The 18,533-nt window shown below is 53.7% G+C and overlaps 2 protein-coding genes across 2 annotated transcripts; one reads left to right on the top strand and one right to left on the bottom strand.

Moving 5' to 3' along the window:
- Window positions 1–3,402: 3,402 nt before the first annotated feature.
- On the top strand, window positions 3,403–4,335 carry LOC132334526 (olfactory receptor 14A16-like). The gene has a single exon (XM_059860634.1). It carries the CDS (start codon window positions 3,403–3,405, stop codon window positions 4,333–4,335), a length of 933 nt encoding a protein of 310 aa, XP_059716617.1.
- Window positions 4,336–16,416: 12,081 nt separating this feature from the next.
- LOC132334525 (olfactory receptor 14J1-like) lies at window positions 16,417–17,349 on the bottom strand. The gene has a single exon (XM_059860633.1). The coding sequence runs from the start codon at window positions 17,347–17,349 to the stop codon at window positions 16,417–16,419; it is 933 nt and encodes a 310-aa protein (XP_059716616.1).
- Between the last annotated feature and the right edge of the window lie 1,184 nt (window positions 17,350–18,533).

Here is an 18,533-nt window from a genome sequence, read left to right as displayed (position 1 = left end):
CTTCCTGTGCAGAAGAGCTGTCATTCTGGTCCAGGCCCCCATGGCTATAGAAATACACTGCTACATATGGCTGAAATGGAATTGCACCTCCAAAACTCCCCAAATATCCAAGGGTTGCTTTCAGACAAAAGCTGCAAGGACAGACAGGTCTGGCTGGCCTTGGCCTCCAGTGCCTGCCTCTCATCTGCCTTCAAAACCCTGGGGCTCTGTGGTTTCCTTCCTGTAGGAAAGAACTGTCCTTCTTGTCCAGGCGCCCATGTCCTCAAGCACATGAGCACTGCATAGGGACAGAGGAGCTCTGTGCTCAGTGGGGTGCAGACTGAGGACAGAAGGGGAGAGCTCTGGGAGGGACTGAAGGGTGGATTCAGAGATGGTGGATCATTTTGACATCGTAGAGTACAGCCAGAGAAAGAAAGAGTTAATGCAAAGGGCAGCTTGGGAGGCCCAGATTGGGAAAAAAGAGCAAGGAATTTCCCTGCCAGGGCAGGGCTGTGGAGCAACACATCCCTCAGAAGGAGCCTGGGTCAGCCCAAGGCTTTGTGTGGGCAGGCAGAGGCAGGCAGGAGGCAGAGCTGTCAGCAAAGGAAGGGGCCAGCCAGGTGGGGCAGCCGGGGGATGAGCACAGCCTGCAGGGACAGAGGCGCAGGGCAGGGACACCGTAGCACAGCCTGGGCTGCACAGGGCACAGGCATGGGCAGCAGCTGCCAGGCCCTGACAGAGCCAACTTGGGCAGCACTTTGGCCATGGCTGCTGGGCCTGGGCCTGAGCCAGGAGCAGGAGACAAGTGACCCTTGCAGGCCTGGGGCCTCATGGCCTCCTTGTCCCTGCTCAGCAGCCTGGCAGGGGCCGCCCATGCTCCTGCCCTTGGCACTGCACATCCCCACATGCCAGTGCCCATCCCGGGAAGAGCCCTGAGCAAGGAGGGAGGGACAGGATCTGCCTGGCCAGGGGCTGGGGCTCAGGCCTTGGCCCTTTGCATTCCTGAAACACATCCAGCTTTGCTCAGCACCAGAGACACCTTTGCCTTGTCTGTCCCCAGCTGGCATCACTGCCTCCAGTGTTCTGCTCTACCTGGAACCTGGGGACACTTTCTAAGTCATGTCCTTCAGTGTGGTGCATTAAAACTTCAAGAAACTTTGGAGTTTAAATTTAACTTGGAATTCTTGAGAAGTTTTTTGAAGACACTCTCAGGGACTGAGTCTGATGTAAACAACACCAAATCCCTGAGAGAGTCATTAAAGTCATTGTGCTGTGTCTGTGCTGCTGAGCTGGGCCAGGCTCCTGGCACAGAAGAAGGTCTTGGAAACCAAGAAGAGCTTCAAAAAGACATTTCTCCTGAGGAGCAGCTCCTCTCCCAGCCCAGCAGGGCTGAGGGCACTGCCTGCAAGTACCTGTCAGCAGTGAAGCAGACAGAGGCTCAAAGCAGCTGGAAGGACAATTCTGAGCTCATTCATGGAGACATCTTCACTACTTCTGACACAGTCAGTCTCTGGCTGCGGGGATCTCCTGAAGCTGACCCAGGACATGACTGATGTGACTGTAAGGATGGCTCTGCTGCCCTTTCTGCTTTGGGGGAGGATGTGCTGTAGAGCAGGGCTGCCCTGGGCGCCGTCAGAGGGCCAGGGCAGGACGGCTCCTGCTGCCAGGGATGGCTGCAGGGGGTGAAGCTGGGGCTGCAGTCAGGGCTGCCCAGGGCTGTCCTGCAGAGCAGGTCCTGCAGCCCTCAAGGCTCCTGTCCAGCCCCGGGCATGTGCCACCTGCCAGGGGCAGCTCTCAGCCTGCCTGGCAGCTCCCCATGGATGGTGTAGGGCAGCTGTGGGTGCAAGGAGTGACTCCTGCCAGGGCAGGTCCTGCTGCTGTTGAGAGGGTGCTGTGTGGGCCAGGGCTGCTAAGAGCTCCAGCTCATACCCAGCTCATTTCTGAGGGGACTTTTCAGGAGCTCAATCAGGGCTGTATTTTCCTGCTTCCCTGTCTGCTCTCCTGAATCTGTGCCCTCACTTTTCCCTGGCTCAGCTTGGTGGCAATGAAAACTCAGCTGTGCAGGGCAGAGCAGGGGCTGGGGCTCTTAAACCACCACACTGAGGATTCCTGGGGACCTCTGCAAGTGCCTGCACCTACCCAGCCTCCAGATCCATCCAGCATCACCTTTCCATGGTGCCCAGGCTGGGGGAGCTGTTCTTTCATCCCTGCAGCCCCAAGCAGCTGCAGGGCAGGGCTGGCCCAGGGGCTGGGCTGGGCTCTGGCAGCTCTGGCAGGGAAGGAGCCCGGGGCCACAGGAGCAGCTCGGGCTGGGACAGCTCCAGCAGCAGAGCCGTGGGCAGGGAGGGAGGGAGGCAGTGCTGAGGTAAGCCCTGCTGCAGGGCAGATGTGGCACCTGCTGGCCCTGCCCTGCAGGGCAGACACTGCCCTGAGCAGCACAGCTCTTGTGTCCCCTCCCAGCCAGCACAGCCCTCAGCCCGGGGGCTCGGGGCCCTCAGTCCCTCCTGGGCAAGCAGAGCAGCTCAAGAGATGAAGGGCATCTCTCCTGCCATGTGCCCATTCCCTGCTGACCAGGGCCTGAGGGCCACTGTCCTGCCCTGCTGCTGCCTGGCAGGGCTGGGCAGGGCTGGGCAGGGAAAGGCTTTTCCTCAGGCCCGGCTCTCTCCCTCTCCTGGCCTTGCCCAGGTGCTCCTGGCAGTGCTGAGGGGCTCTCTGGAATGGTGCTGAGGGGCTCCTCCTGTGCAGGCTGAGCACAGCAATGGGGTGTCCCAGCTCCCTGTGCCCGGGGAGCTCTGGGCAGGGCAGCCTGGGGGCTGGCAATGAGCCCACTCTCCTGACTATGGGAAAGGCAGGAGCCACTTTGTGTGCCAGGGATCCCTCTGCTCCCAGCCGTGTCTCCTACCTTTCCAGAGTAGCACAGGAGTGGATTTCAGAAAGGTGCAAGTCCAGGGGAGCTGGAAAAGGTCACCTGGACAGAGCAGCTCCCCTCAGTCAGCACTAAGCCTCAGACAATCCTCCTGCCTCTCTGGACTCTCTGTTCTTTCACATTGCAGCAGAATCTCTCGTTCTGCCTCCTGCAATACCCATCCCTTCACCCAGGCAGCTCTTCTGCCTTAGTGGAACATTCTTTATCCATGTCCCAACACCAGGACTGGCCCCTGCCCTCACTGTTCCCCTGCACTGACTGGGGGTCAGGGCTGACTCCCAGCTGTCCTGCAGGCCAAGCTCCTCACACAACATTGGCCAGCAGCAATCAGGGTTCCAGCAACCAAGGTGAAGGAAGTTCCCCTAGACATAGACAGAGGAGGTGTTTGGTGGCAGGAAAGGGTCTGTGAGAAAGGGCTTTGACTTTTCTGTGAGAAATCTCCCCTCCATTGCCCTTTCTTTGCTCCTTCTGTAGGTTGAAATGTGCAGACACAGCAAATGTCCAACAGCAGCTCCATCAGCCACTTCCTCCTGCTGGCACTGGCAGACACGCAGCAGCTGCAGCTCCTGCACTTCTGCCTCTTGCTGGGCATCTCCCTGGCTGCCCTCCTGGGCAACGGCCTCATCATCAGCGCCGTAGCCTGCGGCCACCACCTGCACACGCCCATGTTCTTCTTCCTGCTCAACCTGGCCCTCAGCGACCTGGGCTCCATCTGCACCACTGTCCCCAAAGCCATGCACAATTCCCTCTGGGACACCAGGACCATCTCCTACTCAGGGTGTGCTGCACAGGTGTTTTTCTTTTCCTTTTTCATGTCAGCAGATTTTGCACTTCTCACTGTCATGTGCTACGACCGCTACGTGTCCATCTGCAAACCCCTGCACCACGGGACCCTCCTGGGCAGCAGAGCTTGTGCCCACATGGCAGCAGCTGCCTGGGCCAGTGCCTTTCTCAATGCTCTGCTGCACACAGCCAATACATTTTCCCTGCCCCTGTGCCAGGGCAATGCCCTGGGCCAGTTCTTCTGTGAAATCCCACACATCCTCAAGCTCTCCTGCTCACACTCCAAACTCAGGGAACTTGGGCTCATTGTGCTTAGTGCTCTTCTATATTTCAGTTGTTTTGTCTTCATTGTTTTCTCCTATGTGCAGATCTTCAGGGCTGTGCTGAGGATCCCCTCTGAGCAGGGACGGCACAAAGCCTTTTCCACCTGCCTCCCTCACCTGGCCGTGGTCTCACTCTTTGTAACCACTGGCTTTTTTGCCTACCTGAAGCCCCCCTCCATCTCCTCCCCATCCCTGGATCTGTCAGTGTCAGTTCTGTACTCGGTGGTGCCTCCAGCCCTGAACCCCCTCATCTACAGCCTGAGGAACCAGGAGCTCAATGCTGCAGGGTGGGCACTGATGACTGGATGGTTTCAGAAACACTAAACTGCTGACCAGTTTCTGCAAGTCACTTGTAATACATTTTGTCTTTGATAATACTTGGGTTTTGTATTTGATTTGTTCTTTTCTTTCCTATGTCTTAGGTTTTTAATATTGTCCAAAAGAAATGCATTTGCTTGTGCCCTTTTTAATTTTGTTTCTCTCCACCTTTGCTGTGGCCCCAGACTGTGCCCATGAGGAGCTGTGCCCTCAGTGGTTTTAAGTGACCTAAAGCATCTCCCAGCCAAGTTATTCCTGGCAATTCCCCTTTTGTTGCCTTCTATGGAGCTGCAGCAGCAACGTCTGTGTGCAGAACTGGGGGCAGGTAAGGGGCAGCACAGCAGCTCGGCTCCTGCTGGCCACACCATTCCTGATCCAGGCCAGGTGCCATTGGCCTTCTTGCCCACCTGGGCACACTGCTGGCTCATGTCCAGCCTGCTGTCCATCAGTACCCCCAGGTCCCTTTCTGCCTGGCCACTGTCCAGCCACTCTGTCCCCAGCCTGTAGCACTGCAGGGGTTGTTGTGGACAAAGTGCAGGACCCAGCCCTTGGTCTTGTTCAACCTCACCTTGTTGGATTTGGGCCCTGGATCCAGCCTGTCCAGGTCCCTCTGCAGAGCCCTCCTACCTTCCAGCAGATCCACACTCACACCCAGCTTGGAGTCATCTGCAAATTTGCTGATGGTGAACTCAATCCCCTCATGCAGATCATATGTTAAGATATTAAAAGGCTTCTAATTCCTGTTTTAAAGGGTGTATTTTATTGCTGTTCTCTTTCGAGCAGAGGTGATTGCAGCATTCTGTGATTGATATTGATCCAGGGTCTCTCCTCTGGAAGTATGGCCTGCTCAGAGAAGCTGTGCCTTGAGCTCTGACCCATTGTGGACAACTGTGGAAAACCCCCCCATGGATCCCCTGATGGGGAGATCCCTAAAAATTTCTGTGCCAGGACTGAGAGACAAACGGGACTTTGGTTTGGTTTTTTTGTATTGTATTTGCAGGGAGACCTGGTGAAGGCAGGAATGATGCATCTGACTCCATGTTCTCAGAAGGCTAAATTATTACTTTACAATACTATATTATAGTAAACTATACTATACTATACTATACTATACTATACTATACTATACTATACTATATTTTACTATACTTTACTATGCTGACAGTGTCCTCTGGGCTCCAGCAGGCTGCTCTGTGCTGTGAAGACTTCTGGACATCTTGTCTGGGAGACTTTTCAAAAGGTCCCTCTGTGGTCAGCCTTGGCTGTAAACTCTGTCTGAATCAGGGTCTTCAGCCCTCCAGCTCCTGGCTAGAAGCCACTTCTGCAGTCACTTGTGTAGTGACCATCAATGCCACACACTCGGGGTTTACCCAAATGTAGCAATGCTCCTCTGGGGTCTCACCAAATGAGGAATTGTTCTTCACTCAGGGTCAGCAAATTGTGCAAATTTTTAACCACTCGGGGTCCAATTGTGGTGGTTTCTTCACTCACTCGGGGTCATCATTTGTGATGGTTCTTTCCTCGGGGTCACAATTTGTGACCGTGTTCGCAGGGGTCTTAGGATGAGGGAAGAGACGAGAAAGTTGACTCCATGTTTCAGAAGGCTTGATTAATTATTTTATGATATATATTATGTTAAAAGCTATACTAAAAGAATAGAAGAAAGGATTTCATCAGAAGGCTTAGCTAAGAATAGAAAAGGAATGAATAACAAAGGCATGTCTCTGACAGAGACAGTCTGGACAGATGGACTGTGATTGGCCATTAATCGGAAACAACCACATGAGACCAATCACAAATCCACCTGTTGCATTCCACTGAAGCAGATAATCATTGTTTACATTTTGTTCCTGAGGCCTCTCAGCTTCTCAGGAGGAAAAATCCTAAGGAAAGGATTTTTCAGAAAATATCATGGCTACAGTCCATTGTTACAGTCCATAACCAAGGAGACCATTGTGACAGTACAGAACCTCACAGGACCAAGATTCCATTGTTATACAGTGGGGCTTCATGGAACCAAGGAACCACTGTGACACAGCAGGGCCAGATGGAACCAATGGTCCATAGAGATACTGCGGATCCAAGGAGACCATGGTGATGCTGTGGAACCTCGTGGAACCAAGGGGCCATTGTGACACTGTGGGGCCCCATGGAACCAAATATTCATGGTGACACAGCGGGGCTGCTTGTGACCAATTGTCCATTGTGACACTGCAGATCCAGAGACCAGGGTGACACTCTGGCAGTTCATGGAACCAAGGGGCTGTTGTGACACACCAAGGCCCTGTGGAACCAAGGAGAGCATTGTGGCACTGCAGAACCAAGGAGGCCATTTTGACAGTACAGAACCCAAGGGAACCAAGGGTCCATTGTTATACAGCAGGGCCTCATGGAACCAAGGGGCCCCTGTGAAACTGTGGGGCATAATGGAGTCAAGGACACCACTGATACTGAAATCTGCTGGAAACAAACTTCTGAACAGAGTTTTGAGTATTTGAAAGCAGGTATTCTTTATTACAGCATGGTGGTCACTTAGGCCATCCTTCCTCCATTCGAGTGCATTAAGCATTAAATGAACAGTTTTTATCACACACACTGATTATGTATCCATTAACCATCCCCACTTCCTTTGAGTTTATTGACATAGTTGCACCCCTTATCACAAATCCTTACATGGTTCTTTGGGTTTTGTCTGCAACATCCAGTGTCCTTTTTAGGTGGCTGTTCTTTGACCCCCCTTTTGAGTAAGAGCAGTATTATTGTTCTGCATAACTTCTGTTTTGTCAGCCTTGCAGAGCTGAGCTGGCATCCTGCTTGCATTTTGTGTGACTTCTGTTTGCCAGAGGTACATCCTTAATCAGTTTCTCCAAGGCTGTGCTGTTCTGTTCTGCTGTCCTTGACAAGAGTAAATGTTGTTCTGTTCTCCTGTCCTTGCCTCAGTGCTCGCCCCGCATGAGGCGTCTGCAACCCCCCAACCCATGGGCCTGGGGTGGGCAGGTGTTCCTGGGGAACAGGGATGGGACAGCTGGGCTGGACTGACCCAAGGGATGTTCCATTCCATGTCACACCATGATCAGCAATCACCTGAGAGAAGTGGGGGGAGAAGGAGGGTAGGGGATTAATTTATTTTTTAAGACATTTTTCTTTCAAAACAGCACCTACACATACAGAATATTCCCCTTCCACAAGGTGGTCAAACATTTTCTGCTGATACGAAATTTCCTGTGGATTTCCTTTACTTCTGTTTGTGGCCTTTTTATTTCATGGTTGGTTTGTTTGTGGGGTTTTTGTGTTGTTGTGGGTGGGTGGTGCTTTGGTTTTTTTGATTAGGTTTAGTTGGGGTTTTTTTTGGTTGGGTTTGGGTTTTTTCTATTAAACTGCCTTTCTTTTGATGCATAAGGTTTTTCTGCCCTTTCTTGTGGCTTGCTTGGCACCTGATGGCAAGACAAATTTACCCAACCCAGTCATCTTGCCGAATTATATTTTGCAGTCACCATTAACCAGATGAGTTCAATCAGAGACTCCCTGCAACTTGGCAGCATCCACAAAGGAATTGAAAGTGCATTTCATGCCATTTTAGAGACAATAGAAATATTCCACAGTGGTGGTCAAGGGCTGGTCACTGAGGGATGTCACCAGGGCATGGTTGCCAAGAGGACTCTGTACCATGGATGACATTTGACCCTCATTGTTCAGCCAAATTCCCACCCACCCCATGTTCCACTCCTTCAGCCCAGCTCTCTCCAGTCTGGCTCTGAGGAGAGCACAGCAGATCCTGTCACAGGCCTGGCTGAAGTCTGGGCACACAACATCCCCTTCTTTTCCCTCCCACGGGGGCTCTGCAGTCCCTGCCCTGTCCTGCCAGTGTCTGGAATGGCTGCAGGAGGATTTGCCACATCTCCTTCCCTGCTGAGCCTGACCAGGCTGTGGCTCTCCCAGTCCCCCTCCCTGCCCTGTTTGCAGACTGGTTCCATGTCTGCCCTTCCCAAGGGCCCAGGACCCTCTGGCACGGCTCTGGCCTTTCCAAGGGGTCTGAGAGAGGTCCCAAAGTGACACTGCCCAGCCTTCTCAACATTGCTGACACCAAAGGCCTTTTCCACATCCCTCAGTTCCTGGTCAGTGCCCAGAACACAGCACAGCCCTGTCCAGGTCCTCGGGGTGGTTCAAAAGGGAGGCAGCTGTGATTTCTCCCCACAGACCCTCACTCTATCCAGTGTCTCTCTGTGCAGTCCGTGGCTGCCCTGAGCATTTCCCCTAGAGCCTCCCTACTTGGGATATTTCTCTCTATGCAATCCTCACCACAACCCAGCAAAGAATTCAGGTGGTTTCCCACAGGACGTTACTCTCAGAGTGAAGTGGCCTCAAGGCACTGTTTGTGCCACTGGAATTGTGCCACCCCCGGGTGCTGCTGATGGTGTCTTTGCTCACTGGGGTTCATCTCCCCACACACACACGATGCACTGCTGAGATCTCCTCAGTACAGAGCAGACATGGCCAGCTGGCCTGGTCACTTGGTGTCCCTCTGTGCAGGGACAAACAACCTCCTACAGGTGGGGCAGAGGCCAGTGCTAGCAATGGTGGTTGCAGGGGCTGGTGTGGGACAATTGCCCTGGGGCACCTTCCCAGGCTGTCCCCAGAACAAAGACACAGCCCAGGCCCTGCTCTGCTGCTCCCTCAGGTCCATGCCAGGAGCTCTGGCTGTGCCAGGACACTGCTGTCAGTTCTCCTGCACACTCCCCTCTGCCCCAGGCACTGGGCTTTGCTGTGCCAGGGCATTCCTGGGGCACACTGCTGACAGCAGCTCTGGAGGAGAGAAAAGCCTCCCTGCCCTGCCTCAGGAGATGGCCTTGGCTGATGGAGCTGCTGTGCTGGAGCCCAGCTGTGTCCCAGCAGTGCCCATGGCCTGTCCCTGCCTGTGGCCACAGCAGGGACACGCAGCAGGACAGTGACCAAGCTGCCAGAGCACTCCGGCCTTACAGCCACAGCAGGGCTGGGAAGGAGAGGCTGGACCTGGGCAGGGCAGATGTGGGAAGAGCCAGGGCCATTGTCCCTGTCTGTGCTGCTGTGCTGGGAGTCTCTTCCCTCCACCTCTGCTCACAGGCACTGCCCCTGCAGGGACAGGGAAGGGCTCAGGAAGTATCCTGGACACACAGGTCAGGGTAACCACTTGTTTTTATTTAAATGCCAAGGGAAAAAGCCTCTTGCAAGTCTTTGTATTTCAAAAGAAAGGTAGATATTAATGTAGAAATGCTAAGAGAAATACTACAGCATTTTGTAAAAAACACAACAATGGACTTCTCTTGTGGAATTGCAAGGCCCCATGGGATCATGGAGACCATTGTGACACTGTGTGGCCCCATGGAACCAAAGGGCCACTGTGACCCTGCAGGGCCTCATGGAAGCACGGGGCCATTGTGACACTGCAGAAGCAAGGAGAACATTGTGATGCTGCAGGGACTTGTGGAACCAAGGGGATATGGATCAGATCTGGCTGGTTTGGCCTCCCAGAGCCCACCTGACTGGTCCAGCTGATCCTGGCATGCTGATGGCTGCCTCTCATCAGCCCCTGGAGCACTGGGGCTCTGTGCTTTCCCTCCTATGGAAAAAGAACTATCCATCTTTTCATTTGCCCACGGCCAAATTTGATACTCCCCCTGAAAAATTCCCTATATGCAAGGGTTTCTCCCAGACAAAAGCTGCCAGGACAGAGAGCTCTGGCTGGCCTTGGCCTCTGGTGGTCACCTCTTATCTCAAGGCAGTCCTGAGGAAAGTATTTGCACAGGTTTGACTACTGGAACATCAATGAGTCTCTCATCCTCCGAAAAACTCAGATGCTCTTCTGATCATATGTGTCTTTTTTCCTCATTGTGTATTATGCTTGAAATAATATTTTCAGCTACACAGCATTATTCTTCTCACTCTACCAGTGTTATCAGACACAAAACACCTCCTCTACATATGGATCCAGGTCACCTGTATGAGCAAAAACAAGAAAGAATGCAGCAGGAATGATTTGTCTCTGCTCCCATCTGTCCCATCTCCTCTGGAGCTGGAGGTGCAGCCCCAGCACTTGGCAGGGCTCAAGGGCTCACAAGCTCAGCTCCCACACAGAGAACTTGCTGACCCTGGGCTGCTCTTCTTGGCCCCTGCACGCTCAGCCAGGCTGAGATGGACACTGATGGTTTCTGGGCCAGGCTCTCTGAGCCCAGCCCAGCTCCCTGCAAGCTCTCCCAGCTGCCCTGAGCTCTGGGCAGCACCAAGGGCCTCTCCCCAGCCCAGCCCAGCCGGCTCTGGCCCCACAGCTCTGCTCAGGCCAGGCTGCTCTGGGCGCTGCCCCACGGCCTCAGCCCCTGGCAAAGGCACAGCAGCAGCTGCAGCTCCCACAGGACTCAGCCCCACCATGGGGGAACGTGCCTGGCCAAGGCAAAGGAGGCTCCCTGGGTGCCCTGCTCTCCTCTGCAGGAGATCCTGAGAGCTCTGCAGCCCCTGCTGCCATCCCATCTGCCCAGGGCAGCACAAGAGCCCCGGCCTTGGGGCCCTCCAGAGCTGCTCCTGCTCCAGGCCCAGGGCCCATCCCAAAGCTGGGGCAGCTACAAAGCTGTGCCCATTTCTGTTCATTGCTGTTCTGATGAGGATGGATCCTCAGTACCTTGGAGGCTGGTGATGAATTTTAGTTTTCCAGAGGCCTCTTCTTACTTGAGCTCTTCAGTTGAGAAATTCAGTGAGAAAGGCTCATTCCTATTTGTTCAAAACACCCAAAGAAGACAAGTCCATGGGAAGAATTCAAGTCTTCAATTCTTCTGTAGTTAATTAAACAGATTTCAGAAGTGTATTCAAATGAACATATTAGATTGAAAACAATAATGAGAGAATTATTTTGTGCTGTTTAGTTCAGTTTAGTTTTCTTTTTTTTATATAGCTATCAGCAATCCCCAGTTGATACTGACCCCTAGCACCTCCTAATGCATTCTGAACAGATATGAAAATCAAGACCCTTCGTGGCTGACAATCAATCAGACTTTGTCCCTACCCCCACCCTACCTTTTCCCCCATCCAACCCCTGGAACTCCTATGGATCAGGAATGGTGTGGCCAGCAGGAGCAGGGCAGTGATTCTTCCCCTGCACTTGCCACTGGTGAGGCCACACCTCGAGTGCTGTGTCCAGTTCTGGGCCCCCAATTTAGGAAGGCCATGGAGCAGCTGGAGCGTGTCCAGAGAAGGGCAGCAAGGCTGGGGAGGGGTCTGGAACACAAGTCCTGTGAGGTGCAGTTGAGGGAGCTGGGGTTGTTTGTCCTGGAGGAGGCTCAGGGGAGACCTCATCACTCTCTACAACTCCCTGACAGGAGGGTGCAGCCAGGGGGTTTGGGCTCTTCTCCCAGGGAACAGTGACAGGACAAGAGGACACAGCCTTAAGCTGCGCCATGGGAGGTTTAGGCTGGACATTAGGAACAGGTTCTTCACAGAAAGGGTGACTGGGCAGAAGAATGGGCTGCCCAGGGAGGTGGTGGAGTCACCGTCCCTGGAGGTGTTTAAGCAAAGACTGGATGTGGCACTCGGTGCCATGGTTGGGGTGACAAGGAGGTGTTGGGGCACAGGTTGGACTTGCTGATCTCCAAGGTCTTTTTCAACCTGGTTAATTCTGTGATTCTGGGATGATTGTGACCCTGCAGGGCCCTGGGGAAGCAAGGGGCCATTGTGACACTGCAGGGCCCCATGGAACTAAGAGGATCACAGTGACACTGTGTGCTGAAGGCACCATAGAACCAAGGCCCCATTGTGACACTGTGGGGCTGGATGGAAGCAAGGAGTGCAGTGTGACACTCTGGGTCCTCGCAGAACCATGGAAGTCACTGTGAGACTGCAGGATCTTGTTGAACTGAGGGACCATTATGACACTGCAGGGAGTCGTGGAACTAAGGTGTGGTGGGTTCAGTGCCGGCTAAATGCCAGTGTCCCCACTAGAATATACTGACTCATTTTCTGCTGTGCAATAGGATTAGGAGGAAGGTAGAGCAGGCTTTAAACTTTTAAAGTATGTAAAGAAAACTTCATTAACAGTAACTAAAAGAAGAAATAATAAGAATCAGAATAAAACTTTTAGAACACTTCTCCTCCCTTCTACAACCTTTTCTTTCCCACTTAGAATGTACCAGAACAATTCAGTCAGTTTATCACCTCTAGAATTGTCTTCTTCAGTTCACTTAGGGAGAGGAGTCCCTCTTGTCATTTCATGGAGATTTCTCCACAAGTTCACAGTTCTCTCATGGCTTTTAATTTCCATTAATAGCATTTCCTGGCAATCAGCAGTCATGAAGTCACTCCCATCTTTTCGTAGCCTTCTCACAGCTGTGTTTGTGGGCTATGTTCACTTATGCGGTGTTATTTTAAGGATGAGCTGTTCAAGAGCCAGAGGTTCTCTTTATCTGTCTCTGACATCATCTTCATCTCTGGGAACAGAGATCCTCTTCTTCTTCTCCTGGGGACAAAGGGTCTTCATCACTCCTCTCTCTCTGTTCAAACTTCTTATGGGATCACAGCTACTTCAGCATCTGCTTCCTTTAGCAGAAATGCCTTTGCTCATAGCTACAATTTGAACACTCTATCCCCACATACTTTCAATGAGTTACAGGGAAAAAAGAGTCTGATGTGTCAATTACATTTTCTCCGTAGCCTTACAAGAGGTTTTCAGCCCAGGACTGAGGCATCTCCTCATCCCTCCCATCTGGGACTTGACTTCTTCTTACTGGCCTTCATGTCTCATGTGGTTCTCTACGTGTCTTCACTCTGTCCTTTTCTCTTACCTGAGGAGGACTGAAGGTCTGTAAGTCTTATCTATGCACTGAAAGAGTTAATATCTCACCTGGGCCTGCAGATGGTCATGTGATTCCTGCCGGGTAGTGGCCAAAGCAATCAGGTGATGGATTTTTCAGGCTGCCCTGAGGGCTGTGTCAGGATCAGCTGCATGGCCGGTCTCTGGCCCCTGCTGTGTTCAATTCCAGGCACAGGGCCACTCTCTGTGTGGGCTTCAAGGCGGCCTCTGGCCTCAGCCACATGATCTCGTGCAGCGGCCAAGCTGGGTGGGAAAATGGCTGAGATCTCAGCTGGAACACGCCACGGACCACTGGCCTCCCCTCCCCCCTGCCTGGCAGCCACTGGTGCCCGGCTCTGCTGGGACAGGGCTTGGCCGGTGCCCTGAGAAGTGGCCTGGCCCCCTCAGCTGGGCCCACTGTGCCTGGCCCAGCCGAGAGGGGAGCCAGGCCAGCCATGTTACCTGTTCCCAGGATGGAAGGAAAAGAGAGCTTTTCCTGGGGTTTGTTAGTTTTTAACATGTGTGTTAATAGAGGTGTGTTCAGCTTTCTAGTGGTTTTACATGGTGTCAGTCTTCAAAATCGGTCACTGATTGGTGCTGTGAGGCACAGAGGAAGCTCTCAGCAGCTCTTCTCAAAAAATCATTTCTGTGGGTGGCTTCTTCCCTCCTCACCAAATGTCAATTAATGCAAAACCAGCACAAAAGGGAACAATTGTGACACTCTTGTGCCCCATGGAACCAAGGGTCCCTTGTGACACTGCAGGATCTTGTGTAAGCTGGGGGTCCATTGGGACACTGCACCACCAGGGAATCCATTGGGGCACTCTGGAGCCTCATAGAACCAAGGGACCACTGTGACAATGTGTGGCCTGGTGGAACCATGGAGGCCAGTGTGACACTGCAGGACCTCTTGTAATGATGGAGCCATTGTGACACTGCAGGGCCCCATGAAACCAAGGGGCCAGTGTTGCTGTGTAGGGACTCATGGAATGAACGAAACGTGTTTGACACTTTGGTGCCCCTTGGGACAAGGTAGCCATTGTGACACTGTGGAACCAAGGAGAGCATTGCTGCAATGTGAGACCTCATGGAACCAAGGATTCCTTGTGACACTGTGGGATTCAAAGATCCAAGAGATTTTGTTAAACCAAGGGGTGCCAAGAACAAAGGGGCCATTGTGAGCCTGTTGGGAGTCATGGAATCATGGAGACCGTTGTGACAATCTAGGGCTTCATGGAACAGTGGTGACCAAGTTGCTGTAGGTGTTGTTCTGCTGGAGGGTAGGAGGGCTCAGAGCAGGGACCTACACAGGCGGGATCCAGGGCCCAAATCTGACAAGGTGAGGTTTACCAACACCAAGTGCTGGGTCTTGCATTTTGGCCACAACAACCCCTGCAGCACTACAGGCTGGGGACAGAGTGGCTGGACAGTGGCCAGGCAGAAAGGGACCTGGGGGCACTGATGGACAGCAGGCTGGACATGAGCCAGCAGTGTGCCCAGGTGGGCAAGAAGGCCAATGGCACCTGGCCTGGATCAGGAATGGTGTGGCCAGCAGGAGCAGAGCAGTGATTCTTCCCCTGTGCTCAGCACTGGTGAGGCTACACCTCGAGTGCTGTGTCCAGTTCTGGGCCCCCCAATTTAGGAAGGCCATGGAGCGGCTGGAGCGTGTCCAGAGAAGGTCAACAAGGCTGGGGAGGGGTCTGGAACACAAGTCCTGTGAGGAGCGGCTGAGGGAGTTTGGATTGTTAATCCTGGAGAAGAGGAGGCTCAGGGAGACAAGGCGGTGTCAGGGCACAAGCTGGACTTGATGGTCTCCAAGGTCTTTTCCAACATTCCTGATTCTGTGATTCCCTGAAACCACCCTTGGAGCAGTTGTAGGATGTGCACCGGGCCTCCTGTTCAGAAGCTCCAGCAGCCCAGGTCCCCCAGCTTCTCCTGCCAGGCCCAAAGCCCATCCTGTCAGTCCTGCAGAGCCTCTGCAGCTCCTCCTCATTGCCCAGAACAGGGACCCCCAGAGCCAGACACAGCAGCCCAGATGTGCTCCCCTGGCCTGTGGTGCCTCTGGCAAGGAAGCAGCACGAGACCCTGCAGGAGCCTGCAGACAATTCCTGCAGCACTTGTAATGCCAGGATAGAAATCAAAGGTGAAGCCAAGGAAATGCTTGGGGCAGTTTGGGGGTGGCTGCCAGGCAGCCCTGGCTCTGAGCAACAGCATCTGCAGTGGGACAGGAAACTCCCAGCTCATGGGAACAAACTTTCTGGCTGACTGCAGAGCCCAAGACAAAGCTGAGTGATTTCCATGGTGTCCCCCAGCCCTTCCTGGCCCCAGGGGCTGATGGCATTTGTGCTCCCTCAGGTTCATGTCCCCACACCAACAGCATAGGGGTGCTCCCCCTGCTCTGTGCAATGCAAACAGGGGCTGCTGAGGCAGTGCTGCCGTGTCTGTGCCTGCAAGGCTGGGGCACCTGTGTGAGCTGGGGGAAAGGCCAGGGCTGCAGAGGGGGGATGTTGTTGGCAGCTCCGTGAGGATGCTGTGGGATGCTGCCCTGGGCTGTCCAGCACAGTGGGGATGGAACAGCCCCTGCTCTGCTGCTCCTTCCTCTCTCCCCAGGGCCCTTGCAGAGCACCAGCCATGCTGTTTGCCCCCAGCCTGCCCACGGCCACCCTGGGGCTGCTCACAGGGCTTTTCTGTGCCAAGCATTGGCCTGGGTGTTTTCTTGAGAGAGCCTGGGCAAGGAGCCTGGAGCCCCCAGGGCCTGGCCTGAGGTGTCAGCGCTGCCCCAGCAGTGCCCATGGCCTGTCCCTGCTGCAGCCCTGGCACTGCCACCCCCAGGGCTGTGCCCAGCCCCGAGAGCACTCAGGCCCTACAGCAACACCAGGGCCACCAGGGCAGCGGGGCAGGGCCACGGGAGCAGCACTGGCAACAGCAAGGGCTGCTGCTGCTGGGCACAGCTGCTGTGCCAGCACTGATCTGCCCCCAGCTCTGCACAAAGACATTGCTGCTGCAACTCCAGAGAAGGCAACAAAAGGGCATCTCTGGTGAAAACTTGGCTGGGAAATCTTTTATTTCATTTATAGCCACTAAGAGGACAGCTCTTCATTGACAAAGTCTGGGGACACAGGATATTTTGAGAGAAACAAAATGAGAAATAGAACAAATATTTGCCCAGGTTTAGGGACAATAATAGAAACTGAAACACAGGAAAATAAATAACCAAACAAGCAGAACTATCAAAGATTACTTTTATTACATGTGACAAGCAGAAATTGGCAACCAATTCAATGCTGCTGAAATTGTTCAGTGATTAGTCTTAACAGTGAAGCCTTCAGCCTCTGGTTCCTCAGGCTGTAGATGAGGGGGTTCAGTACTTGAGGAACCACAGAATAGAGAACTGACAGGGCCAGATCCAGGGATGGGGAGGAGATGGAGAGGGGCTTCAGGTGAGCAAACATGATAGTGCTGAGGAACAGGGAGACCACAGCCAGGTGAGGGAGGCAGGTGGAAAAGGCTTTGTGCCGTCCCTGCTCAGAGGGGATCCTCAGCACAGCCCTGAAGATCTGCACATAGGAGAAAACAATGAACAAAAAACAACCAAATGCTAAAGAGGCAACAACTACAATAATTCCATGTTCCCTGAGTTTGGAGTGTGAGCAGGAGAGCTTGAGGATGTGTGGGATTTCACAGAAGAACTGGCCCAGGGCATTGCCCTGGCACAGGGGCAGGGAAAATGTATTGGCTGTGTGCAGCAGAGCATTGAGAAAGGCACTGGCCCAGGCAGCTGCTGCCATGTGGGCACAAGCTCTGCTGCCCAGGAGGGTCCCGTGGTGCAGGGGTTTGCAGATGGACACATAGCGGTCGTAGCACATGATGGTCAGGAGGGAAAACTCTGCTGAGATAAAGAAAAGAAAGAAGAAAACCTGTGCAGCACATCCTGAGTAGGAGATGTCTCTGGTGTCCCAGAGGGAATTGTGCATGGCTTTGGGGACAGTGGTGCAGATGGAGCCCAGGTCGCTGAGGGCCAGGTTGAGCAGGAAGAAGAACATGGGCGTGTGCAGGTGGTGGCCGCAGGCTACGGCGCTGATGATGAGGCCGTTGCCCAGGAGGGCAGCCAGGGAGATGCCCAGCAAGAGGCAGAAGTGCAGGAGCTGCAGCTGCCGTGTGTCTGCCAGTGCCAGCAGGAGGAAGTGGCTGATGGAGCTGCTGTTGGACATTTGTGGCCTCAGGAAATGGTTTTCTTCTGAGAAGGAAAAGGCAGGACAGAGCTGAGACAGAGCAAGATATATTGCATATCCCATAGCAGATCAACATTCAGGGTCTCTCTTTTAGGAACACTTCTCTGCATTCCCCTCACCTGGGCTCTGGTTTTGCAGGCCTTGAGAGCAGGGACTCACAAATGGGCTCCAGAGGATTCCTTCTTCTTGTGCAGGGAGAGGCAGCTGAGAATGATCTCCAATTAAATGGACTTGTGAGATACCAAAAAAGTTTTCAGCTCTGCTGTTTGCTCTTTGCCCATCTGAAAAACTGAGCTGATGGAATTCCTTGAATTTGTTCATCCAGCTGCACCTGCCACAGTTAGGAGTGGTTGTGGGTGTTTGAAATCCCTGACATTTCTAAAGCACTGCAGGTGAAATCGTGTGGGGCTGAGAGGCACTGGGATGGTCTCTCAGTGCAGGGACAAGAGAGCAGCTCTGCCCAGCAGGGCTGTTCTCAGCTGACCCTTGCTGGCAGCTTCGAGCTGAAGGAGGGGCACCCAGGGGATTTCCCCTACAGACAAACAGGGCAGTGCTGAGGGCAGAGGGCTCTGGGGGCAGAGAGCAGATGGACAGAGCCCTCCCATTCTCTCAGGGTGCCCCATTAGGATCTCATCTGTCTCCTGCCAGGCTGGTGCACAGAGGCATCATTGAAGTGCCCAGGTGCAGCTGCCCAGCAGCATTTCCCTGGCCCTGCCACTGAGCTGTCTCCTCCATGGGGATCCCAGGCAGCCCAGAGACAGCCCAGGAGAGCTGTGCCCTTTTGGAGGGCACCCTGCAGCCCTGCAGAAATTCCAGGGAATCAGCTGAATGACCCCTGAGGGCACCTGGGCACTCTGCTCCCACAGACACATCTCCACAGCAGGATCCAAAGGGTCCCTGCCTGGATGGGCACCTGCCAGCCCCAAACCCTTGCACTGCCTCAGAAAACCCAATGGTGGCAACAAGGACAGCACAGGCACCTGGGCATGGCAGTGAAATGTCACAGTGCCCTTGCCAGGGCAGGAGGGACACAGAGACTGATCAGGGGCTTGTCCTTCCTTCCCTGGGCTCTGGCTGCTCCAGGGGCTCTGCAGAGCCGAGCCCCCGCGGGATGAGGGCAGGGGCTCTGCTTAGGATGGGAAAGGAGCCCGGGGAGGAGCTGC

This window comes from Haemorhous mexicanus, chromosome 16, assembly GCF_027477595.1.
Source record: "Haemorhous mexicanus isolate bHaeMex1 chromosome 16, bHaeMex1.pri, whole genome shotgun sequence".
Lineage (NCBI taxonomy): Eukaryota > Metazoa > Chordata > Aves > Passeriformes > Fringillidae > Haemorhous > Haemorhous mexicanus.
This window is presented reverse-complemented; position numbering and strand designations above follow the sequence as displayed.

What these genes read in the sequence shown, in the direction of transcription:
- LOC132334526 (XM_059860634.1), top strand. Translation starts at nt 3,403, where the DNA reads ATGTCCAACAGCAGCTCCATCAGCCACTTCCTCCTGCTGGCACTGGCA.
- LOC132334525 (XM_059860633.1), bottom strand. Translation starts at nt 17,349, where the DNA reads ATGTCCAACAGCAGCTCCATCAGCCACTTCCTCCTGCTGGCACTGGCA.